Source organism: Phyllostomus hastatus, unplaced genomic scaffold, assembly GCF_019186645.2.
Source record: "Phyllostomus hastatus isolate PE091 unplaced genomic scaffold, TTU_PhHast_1.1 phas_contig_38, whole genome shotgun sequence".
NCBI lineage: Eukaryota > Metazoa > Chordata > Mammalia > Chiroptera > Phyllostomidae > Phyllostomus > Phyllostomus hastatus.
Window position 1 is genome coordinate 20,379,707 of NW_025333869.1, and position 17,490 is coordinate 20,397,196.

General features: G+C 41.3%; 1 protein-coding gene across 33 annotated transcripts in view; it reads left to right on the top strand.

The window, feature by feature from the left end:
- The window catches only part of KCNMA1 (potassium calcium-activated channel subfamily M alpha 1), a 739,251-nt gene that overhangs the window by 691,201 nt on the left and 30,560 nt on the right, over nucleotides 1-17,490 (top strand). For 21 of the 33 annotated variants that reach the window (XM_045841896.1, XM_045841897.1, XM_045841898.1 and 18 more), the window contains 2 exons: nucleotides 5,049-5,162; nucleotides 10,006-10,136. In XM_045841896.1, the coding sequence (XP_045697852.1) occupies nucleotides 5,049-5,162; nucleotides 10,006-10,136 (245 nt within the window). Of the gene's footprint in view, nucleotides 1-5,048; nucleotides 5,163-5,942; nucleotides 6,024-10,005; nucleotides 10,137-17,490 lie in introns of all 33 variants that reach the window. The other 12 variants (XM_045841891.1, XM_045841892.1, XM_045841893.1 and 9 more) reach the window with 1 other exon arrangement.

Consider the following 17,490-nt stretch of genomic DNA (forward strand, 5'->3'; position numbering starts at 1 on the left):
TGACATCAGACACTGCTAATTTTATTCAATAGAACCCACCAGAAGCACATATAGTCAAGAACACAAATGTTGAATGCTGGAAAAGGACGTAGAGAGTATAAAAACCATTTTAGGAAGTGTATGCCCCTGAATTATTAAGAAAAGTGGAAGATTAGATCTAGAATAGAAGACTCCAGAGATATTCTCAGCTGCTATAAGGAATTAAGAACTTTTTATACATGAAGACTGGCCACCAGTTTTTCAACATACCTAAAGAAATCCTAGCTATCCCTGTATCTGAAGCCCTCCTATCTTACATATTTTGAGCTGTATTTTTTATCACTTGCTTTATCTCATTATTTGTACTAAAATATATCTACTTTGCTCATTACCTTTCCATTAATTTCCCATGATTTTCTCTCTGAAAATTCCCTTTAAAAAATCTACCAAAAGACACCTCAGTTCTTTATCCGTAGAAAAGAGGTGGTTATGGATGCCATGACTGTCCACAAGTACTTATTGTGTCCCCAGTAAAATACTAACACCGGCGGTCAACATTTTTGAGTACCCGTTTCATACCAGGCATTTTATCAAATGTTTTGAATATACTATTTGATGTTTTCTTTACAACTAACCTATATAGGAGATACTTTTAGTTTATAGACAGAGAATCAGGGACTTGGATAAAGTTTGTACTGTGTTCATGGTCATGTAGCTAATATAGTAGATGAGCCAGAGTTTGAACCCAAGACATCTGACTGTTAACCATGCTTTTTACTATTCCACTCCGTTTCTTCTCTGTGGGCCAGGAGTTCTGTAGACAGTCAGGGAAGTTTAAAGAAATAGAAAACTGTCTCTGGCCTAAAGTTCTCATACAACATATAGAATGACCATGCTTGGCAAGGAGTCATCTTGGGCTCATTTATTCCTGATGCCAAAAGAACAGAACAGATAATGTAAGCCCATCACTTCTTCCCTGAGGACTCAAATGTGGAGGGACCTTCAATTTAAGGAGATAAGGTAGTCTTAGGAAGTCTTTTTTAGCCCAAAGCTTGCTTCCCAAGTCTATGCCCAACAGAGGACAATGGAGATACATTTAAAAAAGCAGGAGGCCATCTCCATAAGAAGCTTGAACTTGAGTCTTTTCCTGATTGAGAACTTCGTTTCATCTTTCTAATGTCAGCATTTTTGCTAATTAATTCAGGCAAAATAAGTGGTTCTTTCTAAAATTAATGCCCCAAGTGTTAGTTTAACTAATGAAGGGAGCATTTCCCAGCTTCCCTATTCTCTAGTTGTAGGTTAAAATACCTATAGTGTATTCCATGTGTATTCATATGGTGTGCAGTACAGTGTATTCACACACAGAACTGGGGTGCTGTTTCATGTATTGAGAATTAAAATTCAACCAAAGGAGTGTCCACTGCAGCAAACAATAATGGGGTGGGGAGGAAGGCCACCAGAGACCTGGACACAATCTAGCCATGTCCCTTTATGAACTGCTGCTATGATGAATGGGGTAGGGACCATCAAATGGCATCAAAGGTGGAATTGCCTCAGCCCTGCCATTTCCAACCACAATTTTTCCATATTTGGATGTCTAAGAAAGAAACCATGGTAGTCATATCCTAGGTTGGTATCTTCCTTGGCAAAGGATAATCTTTGCCCTAACTGAGTCTCTCTATTGTCTTTTTGCATCTAAGATAACATATCTTTGGAACATCTAGGTAACCTCTTTTTCCAGACCCTTAGAGTACAATCTGTCATCAGAGCACAAGGCCACTGGACGCCTTGTTGTTATCTTGTTCCCCCACATACCTTCATTATGTGCTATAAATGTTATCTGTTAACTATCCTATACCCACCAATGTAAAAGAAGTATGTGTTTATCTCCTCATTTTACTCTTTATCCAGTCCCAGAGATTTTCCTGCTTCCCTAATCTGTCACCAGTCAACTTCCGGCAACCCTCTGTGCCTCTTCCTTTGATTAAAATTTATAAAATAAGGTGTAAAACTGCCATTCTCTGGAGCATTTTCTCAGTCCCTTAAGATTTTCCTTCCTGGAAATTGTCATCAGTTTGGCTTAAATTAACTCATAAAAGTTCTTAAAAAATAAATAAAAATAAATTCTGTTCATCTTTAACACATCTCTACACCAGAGGGGAAAAAAAAGATGGAGTTTATCTCTTCAGTCTTTCTTTTTGCTTTTAAAAAATGTGTGACTAGGTAAGTATCAAAAGAGAAAGAGACATTATAGTTGCTGAAGTTTTCTTGCCAACAAAAGCAGCCTGTTCTTGGGGTCTTGCGTAGGAAAGAGGAGGACCTTTAATGGAGCGATGTCTTTGGACACCCACTACAGTTTGTCAGTTTGCAGATGCTAATGGAGGCAGGCTTGGTGACTGGAGGGGAAAATGGAATATGAAAGCAAAATAAAAGAAGCCTCTGAAGCAAGCATGTCATTTCTAAATGAAGGTTTCATGCAAAGGAATTGAGACTTTTCACAGCTGAAAATGGAATTTTTAAATAAGATAAAATAAAAGGACACTGGCTTGTTGCAGGTTCTATAATGAAATACAGTTTTCCTAATACGGTGTGACCTGCATTTCTCCATTTTATGGGTGCTATTCCTTGACGTACAAACCCGTATTTTCTCAAGTCAGCATTTGATGATGGATGTCAAAATATAGGCCATGTATTATGCATATAGCATTACCGATTTAAGGTGTTTACTTGTCAAGTTGAAGAAATTCAAAAACGTCACCTCCACTGAATCTGCTCAGCTGTCACTTGTAGTTTTTCATGCTTTTGAATGAAACTTCTGATGAAAACAGTTTGGTCTTCCCCTTCACTAGTCTAGGAGAAGAAAACAGCTAGCATTTAAAATGCGTGTTCTTGATTATGTGGTTGGCTGAAAAGTACACATTCCAAAGTTTGAAAAAATGGACACTACACTGTAAGTGAAAAATACTTACTCTGCACACAGTGTGTCAATATAAAGAGTAAAATTAAATGCATTCAGGGAATGAAAAGTAAATAAAACATTTTTTCTTTCTGAGAATATGGCACACAGTAGTATGAAAATTATACATAGAAAAACAGAAAATAGGCAAACACTTTTTATATTTCTCTGGCATTTTATGCATTATGCACCTCCAAAACAACAGGCAATTATTGGGCACCTGTCATTGCAGCATTCCTGGGAAAGCACACACGCCATAATGCCAGATTTAACACAGGCTTGTCACATCACTGGAGAGTAAATGAGGAAGCTGGTCACACAATCTATTTGGAATTTTGTCGTTGGAAACTTAACAAGAGACTTTGTATCTCTAAGTCATAACTCATTGATAAGTCCACATGGTAGTCCATCAAGGGTGAAGAAGAGAAACCAAAGTGAAGGTGTCTGCCTGTTTTCTAAGATAGAGGAGCAAATTGGGCCTTGCAGCCAGCACAGAGCTGATGGTACCAATTGCCATGTACTTCACTTGGTTAAATTAATTATCACTGTATGAATGTGTGAGGTAAATAAATGTCTCATGTCTATATGTTTCTATGTATACCCTTAGAGAGGCAGCTACTCAGCCTAGCTGGAATGATTTCTCATCCTCAGAGATCTTGAGGCTATGGCTGGGTCAGGCTCATTCTAATATGTACTTGGGATTTGGATCTGAGACCCAAAGAAGCCCAGATGCAAAAAGTCATAAACCAAATAGGCTGCTTTCCAACTTACTCCACCCACATCTGTGTTAAGATGGGTTCGGCACAATGGGAATTTGGGGCCCCACTGTGAGCCAGCCACACATGTGTCAGTCAGGATGATTTTAGTCACAAATATTGTTTTTAATAAAACTAATCTGGCTTAAACAAAAGGAAAATATATAAAGATATAATTGTGTATATATATATATAGAGAGAGAGAGAGAGAGAGTATACATATGCATATAAAACCATGTTACCTCAGGATTTTTTCCATAAGAAATGTTATCTATATAAAATTTACATATAAAATACATAAAATTTATCTACATAAGATATGTAAATATTATATACATATCACTTATATGTATATATAAAATATCATGTAATAAGAATTCCTGAGGTCAGTTGGTTTTGGTTCTAGGGCTGGTGAATTCAAGAACTCAAGGACCATTCTTCCTGTCATTCAATCTTTCTATCATTCAGTTAGGCCAATATTGTTAAGATGACTTTGTCCTCAGCTGGTGCCCAGCCTGGTTATGAGATGGCTGCCACAGTTCCTGGCACTAAAGCAATTTCCAGTGGATTGAACAAGGATGTCTTTTTCTGTGTGATTCTTTTTAAGAGTATAGAAGCACTCCCTAAACCCCCCCAAGCAGTTCTCTCCCACTTCCCTCCCCTTGGTCAGAACTGTGTCAAAGACCCAGGCAAGCCTCACTGGCAAGAGAATAAGCAATGAAGTAGTTTTAGATAGCAATATAGGTTAGGTTATGCTGTGGTAACAACAACAATAGACCCAAATCTCAGGGACTTAAAGCAACACAGATTGCTTTTTCACTTACTCAGATGGCTTATGGGTCTGGGTTACTGTCCCCAGCTGCTGCCCAGTCTTCTCCACAGTGACCCATGTTCCCATGGTTACCACAGTCTGGGAGGACAGGAGGTGGGTCAAATGCTTATGTCAGAAGTGATGATATGCATGGTTGTGTTCATGTTTCATGGGCTAGAACATTCCCTACATTGTATTGATAAGTCTCACTTCAAGGAGGAATTTAGGTATAATTCTCAGGTGTGCCTGGATGGAGAGGGGAGCAAAAATCTGCGAGCAAGATCAATCATTGTTACAGAGAATGGTTTTTAGGGAACTATCAAAGTGAGTTAGAATTATGTATGATAGTCTCCTACTTTGTTCTTTCAAAAAAAAAAACAACAACAAAACAGCTCATCAGAGTTTATCCTGGAAGTGCTAATTGTTGACCTGTAAATAATGCATAAACTACATTTTTTTTTGGATTCTGGATGTACCCTGAACTCTCATTATTTCCAAATTTTCCACACCTCTGATTTTTCTCCCTTCTCTTTTTATTTCCCACTAGGGTTCACGCCTCCAGGAATGGATAGATCCTCTCCAGATAACAGCCCAGTGCATGGGATGTTACGTCAGCCATCCATCACGACTGGGGTCAACATCCCCATCATTACTGAATTAGGTAGGGGTGAATGTCGGCTTTGGGCAGACTTTTTGGTTCTCTTTTCCAATCATGTCAGATATGAGGAAGTTAGCCTGTTTTTTAGCTCCTTCAGCACAGTAAACTCTAGTGGGGTTTGATTGGAAGGAGATTGAAGAAAGGCATGCACAGAAATATCAGATTGCTGAAGGGAAAACTGATCTAGCTTTCCTCTGAGATGAATAGACAGTTCCCTTCATGCTGGTCACTGCTTCCAAGGAGTATGAGATGATGGATTTGAAACTGGGGCATAAATTAGGGAAGGGGGAGGAAGGGAGGAAAGGCATAGTCCAAGGACTCTTGGTAATTTTCACTCAAGCACCTCTGGACAGGTCCTATAATCAGAACCCTCCAATGAGGTTAAAAGCTTCAGCTCTCACTCAGCCAACCTCATTTTGAGAACGGAAGAGAAGCATTGAGCTAGTAACTCTACACTTAATCTACCCTAAGAGAACTGCTCAGACAAATGCCATTTTCTGTGAATGCCACTTGGGCCCCCCAAAATGATGGAGTTTTGAGGACCATGATTGTTGGAACTCAACTGTTAACCTGGCCATAACACTCCCTGCTTCTACTTATGAATTTGCACAACTGCCAAGTGGTCTGTACCACCACTCCTCCAAGACAAATATTACCAACCTGAGATCCAGGTCTTGGGTGCCTTTACTTTAGAATGTTTCCTCTGTTATTCCCTCACTCTTTTCTTTTTCTGTACTTTCCTCCACTCCCTTTCCCCAACCCTTAAATGCTGTATCCAATTAGCTAAGCCTGGCAAGTTGCCTTTGGTATCAGTCAATCAGGAAAAAAACAGTGGGACGCACATTCTAATGATAACTGAACTGGGTAAGAAGCACTGTTTTCCTTCACATCAGTATCTCCTTTTGTTCTGTTGTTGGTGTTTCCAACCATCATCAGCTTGTTTTTTATTTCACTGGCTGTAACAGAACGGCTACCCCATGGCACTGCTTTGAATGTGTTTTATTTGTGGCTCTGGTTGGAATCGACTGTCTTGTTCTGGCCTTTCTTAATGATTTTTTTTTCCCCACACAGCATCAGTAAACCTTTGATCACACCCATCTGACCTGGCAGTTGTTTTCAAAGCATCTTTTCTCTAATTCATTTTCTTTGGCCTGGGCCCTTTTTTTTCTTTTCCGTGTGTCCCCCTGCTCTCCCGCCTTCTCCCTTATATTCCTCTTCCAACACACTGTCAATTTGACTGACATGTCTTCACAGCTCTCAGAGGAAGTCAAAGGAGAAATATAAAAATTTTAAGATAAGAAACCTAAGATGGTGCCTTCCCTCCAGCTGTTTATTTCCCTTTATTCTGACTTTATTTGCCTTATTTTTTTTTGTACTAGGCCCTTTCTCAGAAGCTCTGGTTCTGAAGCCATAAAAACAACCAGCTCCTAGAGGACCTTTTCTTTTCAAAGTCAGATTTCAGGAAGGGTGCCAAGGATGAGGTTAGCAGCCACTGGGGCACATCCTTGAGCTCTGACCCCCACCCTGCTGGCCCAGAGCCTTCTTGGGGACACTCAGAGTGGACTTATCAGGAAGATGAAGGGCTTGGTCATGACTGCATTTGTCAAGACCTTCCATGATTTCCTACAAGTTGGTTAATAACTCCTTGAAAGGCACCCATCAGCAGCAGGTCTCAGACCTGGGGATTGATCTTCTAAATAGAGACAGTGAAAGTGCCGCTTGGCAGAGGGGTGGATAGAGAAGTAGGAAGCACCTGCCTTCAAATGACTCACAAATGAAACTAACATGCCATTTTCTAGGCCCCAAAATATATTTCAAAATAAGAGAGCAGCTTTTAACACAGTAATCTTGCTTGCGAGGTGTCTAGAAACTAAGGAATAAATTGTCCACCACTCAGCACTACATTATTGTAGATGTAGCTATTTATCAGGACAGATTCACTCAGGTCAAGAAGTATCACGCTATTTTTTTATTTCCAGCAGTAGAAGAGGTGTCTTTTTCACGTTTAGGGAAGTTGGCTAAAAGCCAAGGTTTCGGGACTGCTCTCCTCAGAACCTTGGTGTTATAGGAGACCCCGGGAGCTTGTGCAGCCCAGACCTGTGCTTGAAAAATTCATTCTAATGTCTCCATCTCAGGAATGTTCAGAAGAATTTCAGAATCATCAGTGCCAGGAATTTCTTTTTCTGTCTGGGATTCACATGCTGCCAGCTAGCTAAGATATCTTGATTGGTAGAAGAGAAAAGAAGAGGCTTGGTGCCCCAAATCAGAGGCAACAATTCAGGCATTTGATGAGCATCCTTGAATCTCTTGAAGTTTCTGTCCCTCACCAGAGGGTCATGTCTTCAATTATGGAAGCTAATGTCTTCCACTAGCTCAGAGAACCTTCCATGTTCCTGTGTGTTCCCATCACCTTTACCTTCTGTCTTAAGTCCATTATTTCTAGAGGTCAGACCATCTTTGGCAATCATACCATTGTCCTCTGACTGCATCCCCTCCCTGTGTCCCCACAAATATTTACTATTTACCTACTACATGTTCTGAGATGTCTTCTGTGTTATGCCAAGTGAGTAAAATGCCTTTTGAAAATCACAGAGGATGCTGAGGTTGAATAGGTCTTTTAAACTGTGTAGTATATTCCAGTCTTTAACTGTTTGGAGAGTCCCTATGGATGTCTGTGGGTCAAAGGTCCCTAGAAGTCCCATAAGAAGTAAAATCTTTAAAGGTGTTTAACCTGCCTGTTTCCCAGTTGTATTTGACCTCATATATATTGGGTTGATTGTTTTAATCACCTCCTAGCACCCAGTAATGACTGCTCTGTGATACGTTAGAGTAACACTGTCCTTTTGATACTGAGTGACCCCAAACAACACACAGGGTCTTCACTGAACCCTGGCTCATGCCCTGGAGTTTGTTTCCAATGACTCAGACCAATCCCTAGCTCACTGAAAATCTAGAGTTATCTCTCCCTACTTGGGGCTACTTCCCCTTGAAGTCTAATACCAACCCTTCCTCAACATTTTGAAAACGGGTAACAGATGCTTCTCATTTTGGAGTGTCAATGCACAGGGCTTCCTCAGCTATTACAAATGATTAAAACCACATCCTCTGCACGTTGTCCTGGTTCACATTTTCTGATTTACAAAGCAGGAAGACTAAACTGTGGTCCACAGCATGCTTTTGGGTAAGTGGATGGAGGAGGGAAAAGATACAAGTTGTTCCTACTAGGATCCCTGAGAAAGGCTTTACGGGCTTCTGAGAAGGGGTGGAAGGAGGCTGGGAATTTCTATAACATAGTGGATGCACAGAACATTTAATGTCAGAAAGGTGATCCTGAGAGCAGCTAGTATCAAGTGCAGGGTCAGGCTCACCAAGTACAATATCATAGGAGCGTCCTGACAACCTCACAAGAGCTGCTGTTAGCTCCCCCCATCTTACAGAGAGGGAGAAACAAAGGTGTGCAGTGATGAGGTACTTTGCCCGAAGGAGTTAGTGTCAGATCCTGCATTTTGCACTTTCACCCTCCAGCCTGTGATGCAAGTGCTGCAGTGACAGTGCGGGGGCGGAGTGGGTATTGGGCGGGGGGACCCTGACGTGATAAACTTTGGAAGAACAGAGCAAAGATTTCTCTCCATTAGAATCTTTCTCTAGGGAAAGTGTCATTTAAAAATAATTTCATGTCTAGCTTTTTATCCTATTATCATTTATTCTGCCTCACATAATAAACAAACAACTTATAAAAATGTTATCCAAAAAGTTACTTTTGGGGAAAAAAAATTAAAACAGTAACTCTAAGAAAGAGAATTCGCTGCTGATACTTTTAGAAAGGGATCAGAAAAAAGGGAACCTCATCTATTCTTTTTCTAAAAGCATGATAATTATTCCAGAAATCATGAGCACTTATTTTTCCCCAACCACACACTTCCCCCACCCATTACTTGCTCTGCAAAGCTGATCGTTTCTGGAGTCAAGAGCAGAATGGAAATTAATTTGTCATTTAATTTTTAATAAGTTAAAGACATCTCAGTGATACAGTCAATCAGTCTGCACATGTGTGCCAGAGGAGTCATCGAGGAATCCTCAGATGGAAACAAGACACAGCATCAAATGTTGCATCTGCTTAAGATGAAGCATAGAGAGAAGACTGAGCTATTCAGAAGAGGAAAGGGAGAACGTGGGCATCCCCATGCACCTTGGGATGCAGATCAAGTAGTTGTCAGCAAACAGCTGGAGACAGCCCTGGAGACATCCCACATGGGGTCACCTTTCTAATAACCAGGGCCTGTTGAATGTGGGCCCAGAATTAGGGCTGGGGACACCACCACCCCCCAGCCCAATCCCCAGGCAGGGTGTGGGCTGTGCCTGTGGGTGAATTCCTTGCTCTTTGCCTCTGCTGTGCTCCCAGTCAGTTGCTCTTCACTCTCGATAAATTGCTTTCTTTTCCTTGTGGCTAAACCAGCATGGCTAATTGTGGCTACTCATCCTTGAAATACGTCTATCTCTCAAAGGACTTGGCTACCAAAGAAACACTTTAGGGTGTTTTTCGGGGTCATGATTCTAAAACTATACCAAAGGACTGACCAGCACTGTCTTCTAGTCCTCCTGCAGCCTGCCATGGGGCAAGTCTGCTTGAAGTTATTGCTCTCCGGGCCTTGGAAACTTGAATAATCACATAGGAGCAGTCCATTGAGTCCCACTGACCCCCGCCCCCAGACCTATCCCCGGCTTCTCCCATGCTTTTCTCCTTTTCAGTGACTTCAGTGTTTCTAAACCAGCAGCCTGCTCTTTCTCTGGCTTCACTGCCTGTGTTTGGTATTTGGAGCTAATTCTTATTTTATGCTTTTTCTAGTGAACGATACTAATGTTCAGTTTTTGGACCAAGACGATGACGATGACCCTGACACAGAACTGTACCTCACGCAGCCATTTGCATGTGGGACAGCATTTGCCGTCAGCGTCCTGGACTCACTCATGAGTGCGGTGAGTGGGTGTGGGATGGGGAGTGGAGCTCCTCCAACCTCCCACAGGAGAGGCACGGGGCTGGAGCTTGAGCTACAGGGGAGGGCGTGACCAGGCAAAGCTCTCAGTCTGGAAGGGGATACAAATGTGCACCAAACTATCACGCAAATAAACATTGGATTATAAATTCTTGAAGGTGCAAGAAAGACTGTGAATAAATATAGGTGAGCAATTGACCTGGTCTCTGGATCAGAGAGAGAGATTCCATAAAAACATCATACACATTTTATGTCAAACTCTGAGCACTAAAGAAGGCAGATTTTGTGGAGACAAGCATCCCTGGAAGAAGGGAAGCAGATGCAAAGGCCTGTGGGGATGGAACCTGACAGTCTGAAGGAAGCTGGACAAAGCCTGTGGGGCTGGGCCTGAGTGAGAGAGGGAAAAGAGGGGAGGAGGTAGGGTTGGACCCGCAAGACCTTGGACACATTTTCATGGTTTTGCTCCTTTTCTTTAGAGCAATGAGGAGGCATTGAAGGGTTTTGAGCCGGAAAGTGTGATCAGGTTTATGTTCTAGAAGGACTGCCTCGGCTGGGGTGTGAAGGATGGTTCCAGAGGCAAGAGGACAGCCAGAAGTCTGAGTAAGAGGCTCAAGTCTGAGTAAGAGGCTCTCTAACTCAGACTAGGATAGAGCTGCACAGCGGGAGGGAGGTGGATGGGTTTGTGTGGCGTTTGTCAGTCTATTTGGGAATAGATTGTGTATGAGCAGAAGGTGAAAGAGAACAAAGTGTCAAAAGTAACTCTAGGTCGCTGCCAGTCACTGAGACATAAGTCCTGGGAGAGGACCAGGCACGAGGGCCAGGCCTGGCTTGTTCTTTGCTGCAGGGAAGGACTTGAGTGGTAGCTGAAGGATCAAAAGCATCTTTGATTTTTTCTGTAACTTGATGTGCATTTCTTTTTCACTTTTGAGTCCAAAAACAAAGAACAATTAAAAAGTAGCTCCTAGTTTAACGGAGCCGTCCTGAACTATAAAAGGCAAAAGCAGACACTAGAATGGGTTATAACCTGGGGATTGTGATGTGTTCTTACTGAGTGTCTTTATTTGTTATATAGAAAAGCCTCTTCATTTTGGAATTCTCAAGTTCACAGCTTTTGAAAATACGACATAGACTGGATAAATACTGACTTTTGGAGAATCCATGGAAAAGAGTTTTATTGACCACATTAAAATCATAAACATAGCTCAGAGAGTTTTATACACATACACTTCTTAAAGAGCTTCACAAGGCTATTCTCCTGAATGTGTTAAACAACAATTGATATGCTAATTATGCATTATTCTCATCTATTCATTAAAGAAAATCCCAAAAGGAATTCTATTTGAAGAAAGAAAAAACATAAAGCTTTTAAAGACTAATTTAGGTTATTCCATATTCCTGAATGTGGTCCAACTGCAAGTATATTTTAGTTAAAAATCAGGATTATGGATTTAAAAATAATTAGGAAACTACATTCATCTTAATTAAGGCTAACTGGGCTCCATGCCATAACCATTTCTTTCCAAGCCAAGAAGGAAAGGCAATGGTCCCTAAGGAAGGGTTCTTTTGGTTTCCCAGGTGTTGTGATCTTCCTGATGGCCTGAGGATGCTGAGCCTAACCTTTCTACCTGTGAGAGATGCAGGGCTCAATTTGGGCAAACTCCTTAACAAGGCTGAAAGGAATCATAGGAGCTAGAGGATATGCTTGTTACCCTGACATATTTTTTAAAATGGTCCTCAGAGTCTCCAAATATAGCTTCCAACAGATTTATGTAATTCATGTCTTTAAAAATTTCACTTTACTTCTGATCCTCATCAGAGAGATTACAGAAGCCTCTTCTCACTGAGATATTAAACTGTTTATAATACATTTGTCAGAATTGCAAATACATTATTAAATTTTTAACTGAAATTTATAAAATTATTTATGTTTGCACATATCAGGCATTCAGTATATTCCAGGCAGGACCAGCTACCTAATTTTTAAGACCACTTTTTCAGAAATTATGAAGAATTTTTAAATGGTGGCAGCTGAGTATTAAACCAAGTGAGGGGTCCTTCTGAGGGTGGGCCCTGGGTGACTTCACAGGCCATACACCCATGAAGCCAGCCCTGGTTCTAAGGAATAAAACTGGTTTTGAGCACCAGAGAATGTCAGCTTTCTACAGCAAGGGGATACATGGTGGCCATGGGTGGAAGGCTGGGAGGGCACATCTGGATTTGGGTTGCACGGTTATCTGTCTACAGTAGCATGAGGGCATCAGCTCTTGGAAACTCAGATGGGAAATCAAAGTGAGTTGGTTTGAATTTTTTTAAAGCCATCTCTAATCTCCTTTGAAACGTAACCAAAATGTTTGAGAGAGGATAGCTAAGGCATGTGTGGACACAAGTTTGTGTGTAGCATTTCTTCTGAATTCCAGCCTGGGAGAAAAGGGTGTCAGAAATCTAGTAACTGTCATTATGATTATCATCAGCAGCATCATTTATTGAGGGCCTGGAACTGTGAGAGGCACTCCAGCTTTAGTATCTGATCTTCTGGGCAATAATGTGAATAAACTCAGTCTAAGTGTTGAAGCAAGATGTATATTGAACTGATCCACTGATAGTAACTTTTCAAATCTTTAACCAAAATGCTTATCCAATTCCAGGCCTTGTTATCATTGCCTAGGATGAGCAAGTTTCACAGTGAGGTCTTGAGAACTGGGTCTGGTTCAACAGATCCAATTGGATCTATACCTTCTGATAAAATCTTACATGCGATTTCTTTGCAATCCCCAACCTAAATTTATTTAATAAAAAAGGAGGTCTTCCAGGACCAAGGCAGTAATTAGGAGGAACTAAAAGAGGGGGCAGAAATATAAACTGAGAAAGTGAGACTCCCCCAAGCAGCAGGAGCCAGCGGGGAGCTTCCATCTCAGGCCTTCACTATAAGCAACGTCACAACACACACACACACACACACACACACACACACACACACACACACACACGTCTTTAGATGTTGATGATCTCCTCTTTCTAGCACTCCTCCCTGAATTGCCATTTAATCATGTGTCTAAACATTCCCTGAACATTGTCCTTTATAACTCAACTCCTGCTGCTTACTGCTTCATCTGTTAAAAGAATAATGTTTTGATTCATCACAGGCAATCTTGCTGGAACAGATAGAGATATTCCCGGCACGGCCTCATGGCTTTCTCCTACAAATCAACAGCAGAAACACGTGACAAGAGGGAATAATTGTGCTTATGGGCATATGCCTCTAAGAAGATCACAACTAAACAATGTGTTTTGAAGAACACCGGCTTTCTGCTCATACACACACACACACACACACACACATGACAATGAAAAAAAGCTTCTCTGTAGTTAGAGCTGAAACAGGTACCTGAGGATTCAGATTTCTCTCCACACACCTATCATATCCCCCTACCCTTGCCTTCAATTTAAGTTTCACCAGGACCCTCCCTAGAAAGAGCAGTCATGGACTCAAGAGCCAAACTACTTGGATGCAGATCCCAGCATCACCATTTACTGTCTCTGTTACCTTATCCTCTCTGTGTCTCCGTGTTCTTATCTTTAAAATGGGGTGATGATAGTACCTACATCATAGGATCATTGAGATGACTAAATGAGTTAAGATTGTAAGGTGATTAGTGTAGAACTTAGCACATGACAAGCTCTATATGTACTTATTGTTATTAATCAATACATTTTTGGGCACTTACTAGATGTCAGGCACTATTTTCCATGCTGGGGATTTGGCAGTGAAGAAGACAGATGAAGACCCTGCCCTCATGTTGTTTCAACTTTCATTCTGGTGGGCGGTAGCTGTGTAAGTAACAGTAACTAAGTAAGTGAATGAGGACTGCCAGGTGGGGATAGCTGATCTGAAGCCTATGAAGTAGTATGAATAGGTATGGAGACCTGTCATAGCCAAAGTGATCAGAATCAAGCTGTCTCAGGCAGTAACTTTGAAACCGACACTGAAAAATCAGAAGAGATGAGAGTGACTAGCTTTCCCAGACCAAAGAAAGAGCAAGGGCTGGAAAGGAGTGCTGAGCTGGGTTTTGTCTGAGGAAGTAGGTGAAGACCATCGTGGTTGGAACGTGGTACATATGGGAGAGGGACATACAAGAAGCAGTCAGACAGGCAAGACCATCAGCCACACCTTGTACTCTGTGTTCAGAGACCACATCTGGTCAAGTTTTAAGACTAAGCTTAGACATTTCAGTCTTGCTTAGAGGATGCACCTTCTTTTGGACACTGCCGGCATCCTTATGATGCCACTGGCAAATGTGACCTTGGGAAGATGGACAAACATGATTTACCCTCTTAATTGTCCTTCCATGAAAGGCTCAGCCCCTGCACTGTGTTATGGAGGAGACCAAGTTCTCGGTTAGCCTGTGCTAAGCCAGTGCCATGTGAAATAAGGTAATAAACACATTACTCCTGCATCCCAAGTACAGAGCCAGTGTGGCTCTGCACCAGTGTGGCGCATCAGCACCAGTGTGGCACACAGTACTACGTTCTGTCAGGCTCAGAATATGCCACTGCTGTCACATCAGGCCAGGCAGGCCCAGCATTGAAAAAAATCAAATAGTTCTCATCCCTCATGAAAGAAAATACTAAAAATAAAAATCTACACCATGAAAACTAGGAAATATAAAAAATGGCAGCTATGACATGGAAAATGACAATTTTAGAGCAATTATAAACGAAAGGCAAAGTGCCATTAAAGTTAAGGCAATGTTATTAAAAGATGTGTTAATTTTCAGTTAAATTTTCTATAAAAGACCAATTAGTTTAAAAGGCTTGACAGCATTAACTGCGAAACATAAGCTCTGGTAATTATACTTTAAAAAAATAAAAAGAGGAAGACACTCCAGAGTGTTGGAGACAAACTGCAGAGGGGTGTCCGTAGAGCGGGCTAGATGGCGCTGCAGACTCGGATTTCCTGTTGCAGTTAGTTGATGCTTTCCCCAGCGTTTTTCAGTTTCCTTAATGCCTCCTGCTCTACTTGCAGGATCAGAGAATCATGAAAATTCGGAGGCCAAGGGGGTCCCATGTGTGATGTGGGCCAGCTCTCTGGTATTAGAGATGAGAACACAGAGGCATAGGGAAAAGGGAATTTTCTAAATTGGTTGCATTGCTAGTTTGTTGCTTTTATAAACTATCATTTATTGAGTATTCATCGTGCATCAGAAGTTACCCAAAGTATCTCATTTAACTCTATCCTGTAAGATGGGTTTGGTAATTTGGGGTGTCTGCTTTTCTTAATATTCCTGTTATATGGAGGAAGAATCCGAGGTACAGAAAAAAAGAAAAACAGAAAGGCAACTTTTCCATTGTTATAGCTATTGAACGACAAAGCAGGTATTTAAAACCATCCTAGCTGAATTCTGAAGTCTGTACATCAGGGGCCATGTTCCCTCATTTAGAAAAAAGGCTTCCCTGACCAGGTGTGGAACCCTGACCTTGCTGTTGGGAGGGGGGATGCCCATGTTCCTTAGACTACTCAGGTCTTCTGATTCCAGGCACAGACCAAGACCCTAACTCAGTTTTCATAAGCTCCTCAATGTCCATTTGACACAGCAAGTGCCATAGCAAAGGGCTTTTCCCAAAGCATCCCTGGAGACTAGTTTTGTCAGGGTTGGAGGTTCTGTGCAAGAGCCCCTAGCAAGGCTTCTAGCACAGGTGTGGTGAGCATGCCATGGGAAGGTCCAGAGAAGACTACCAGTACAAATGCATAGGAGGTGAAGCATCACACACACATATTACAGTTCTCCCTTTAGAATTTGTTTCGATTTTAGCATTTCTGTTAACCCAGAAAAGAGACTTGTAGACAAGTTGTTTTAGCTGGAACACACTCCACATGAATAAAGTCTTTGACAATTGGCATTTGAAGTCCCAGCACTAGATTCACTTCATGATTCTGAAATGGCTACTTCCTTGTACAGAAAGCCCTGGATTTAGTGCTTAATTTCAGACCACTGTGTGCTCTTGTGAGTGACAATGTAAAATGATTTGTGACTTCCAATGTGATCAACTGGACATCCTTTTTCAGGGAAATCACCGTCTTTCTACTAAGGTACTTAGACCACAAAGAGCACAGAGCACACCCATGTGCAATGTTCAAAGTATGTCTCTGCAGACGAATACTGAGGCATCAAAACAGGAGCAAGAGTGCTCTGCAGACAGAAAGGCATCATTATTCTCTCCTGCAGCAGACTGTGCTGCCCACAGCACTGCACTTTGATGCCCCCATGGAGACCTGGAGGAGCGAGATCTGGCATACATACATGCCAGCGAAGAGGACAGAGAATTGGGTCCAGAGTTGTGTGCAGAGATATATAGACACCTGTGAAACCCTGCAGCCCACCCTGAAATTATCCTCATTGAAGACAATTTTGGAAGTGACACTTTTTGAATAGCACACATTACAAGCCAAACCAAGACCCAGGGATTAGAAGGTGCTCAATAAATGTCAGTGACTGATTGATCAAAATGATTACTCTGTTCCAGTGTAACTGATTCCAAAGCAGGAGGGGAAACATGTTAAGGTCAAATCCTAAAGATCTGAAAAAACAACCTTTCAGGTTGACCTTCTAGACTTATTGCAAAGTAGAACTTAGATCTTTGTTTAAACATCATTGACCACGTTTTCATTAGAGCAGTTGTTCATACCCGTGTGGAAAATTTGGAAAGCAGAGAAGCACAAAAAGAAGAAAATTTAAGTGAACTATATTCCCAACATCCAAAGACAAGTATGGTTAATATTTGGGTATATTTCCTTCCATTTGAGTAGACAAATCTGGAATCATCTAGTTTTATGTTTTGGTTTTCTCATTTATTTTCACAGTTAGTATTTAATACAGAGCATTTAATCATGTCATATTCTCAGGTCTCAGGATTTGCAAAGCCTCCATAGGACTTCATGAGACACCAACATATAGATGTTCTAGAATCTACTTAACCATTATCTTTGTGGGGTACCTCAGTTGTTCATTTTTTGTTGTAACAATAATTAACCCCATGATAAACATTATTGTGCATAAATCTCTGAACAAGAAGCAACTTATTGTCTTGAGGTAAGTGTGCTGGGTTTTTAACATTTTTCCAGCTCTTGATACACACTGCCATGTCATTTGCCACAAGCAGTTGTGCAAGTGACACGACCACTACTGGTGTGCCAGTGCTGTCTCACGATGCTTTGATTGTTATTTTCCCTAGGAGGCTCTTTAATTGTGTTTGTGACAGTTTTGAAGTATCTCAAATTTTAATTTGTGTGTAATCATGTATGCCTGTTTTCTTTTGTGAATTCATCAATAGTTTTTATG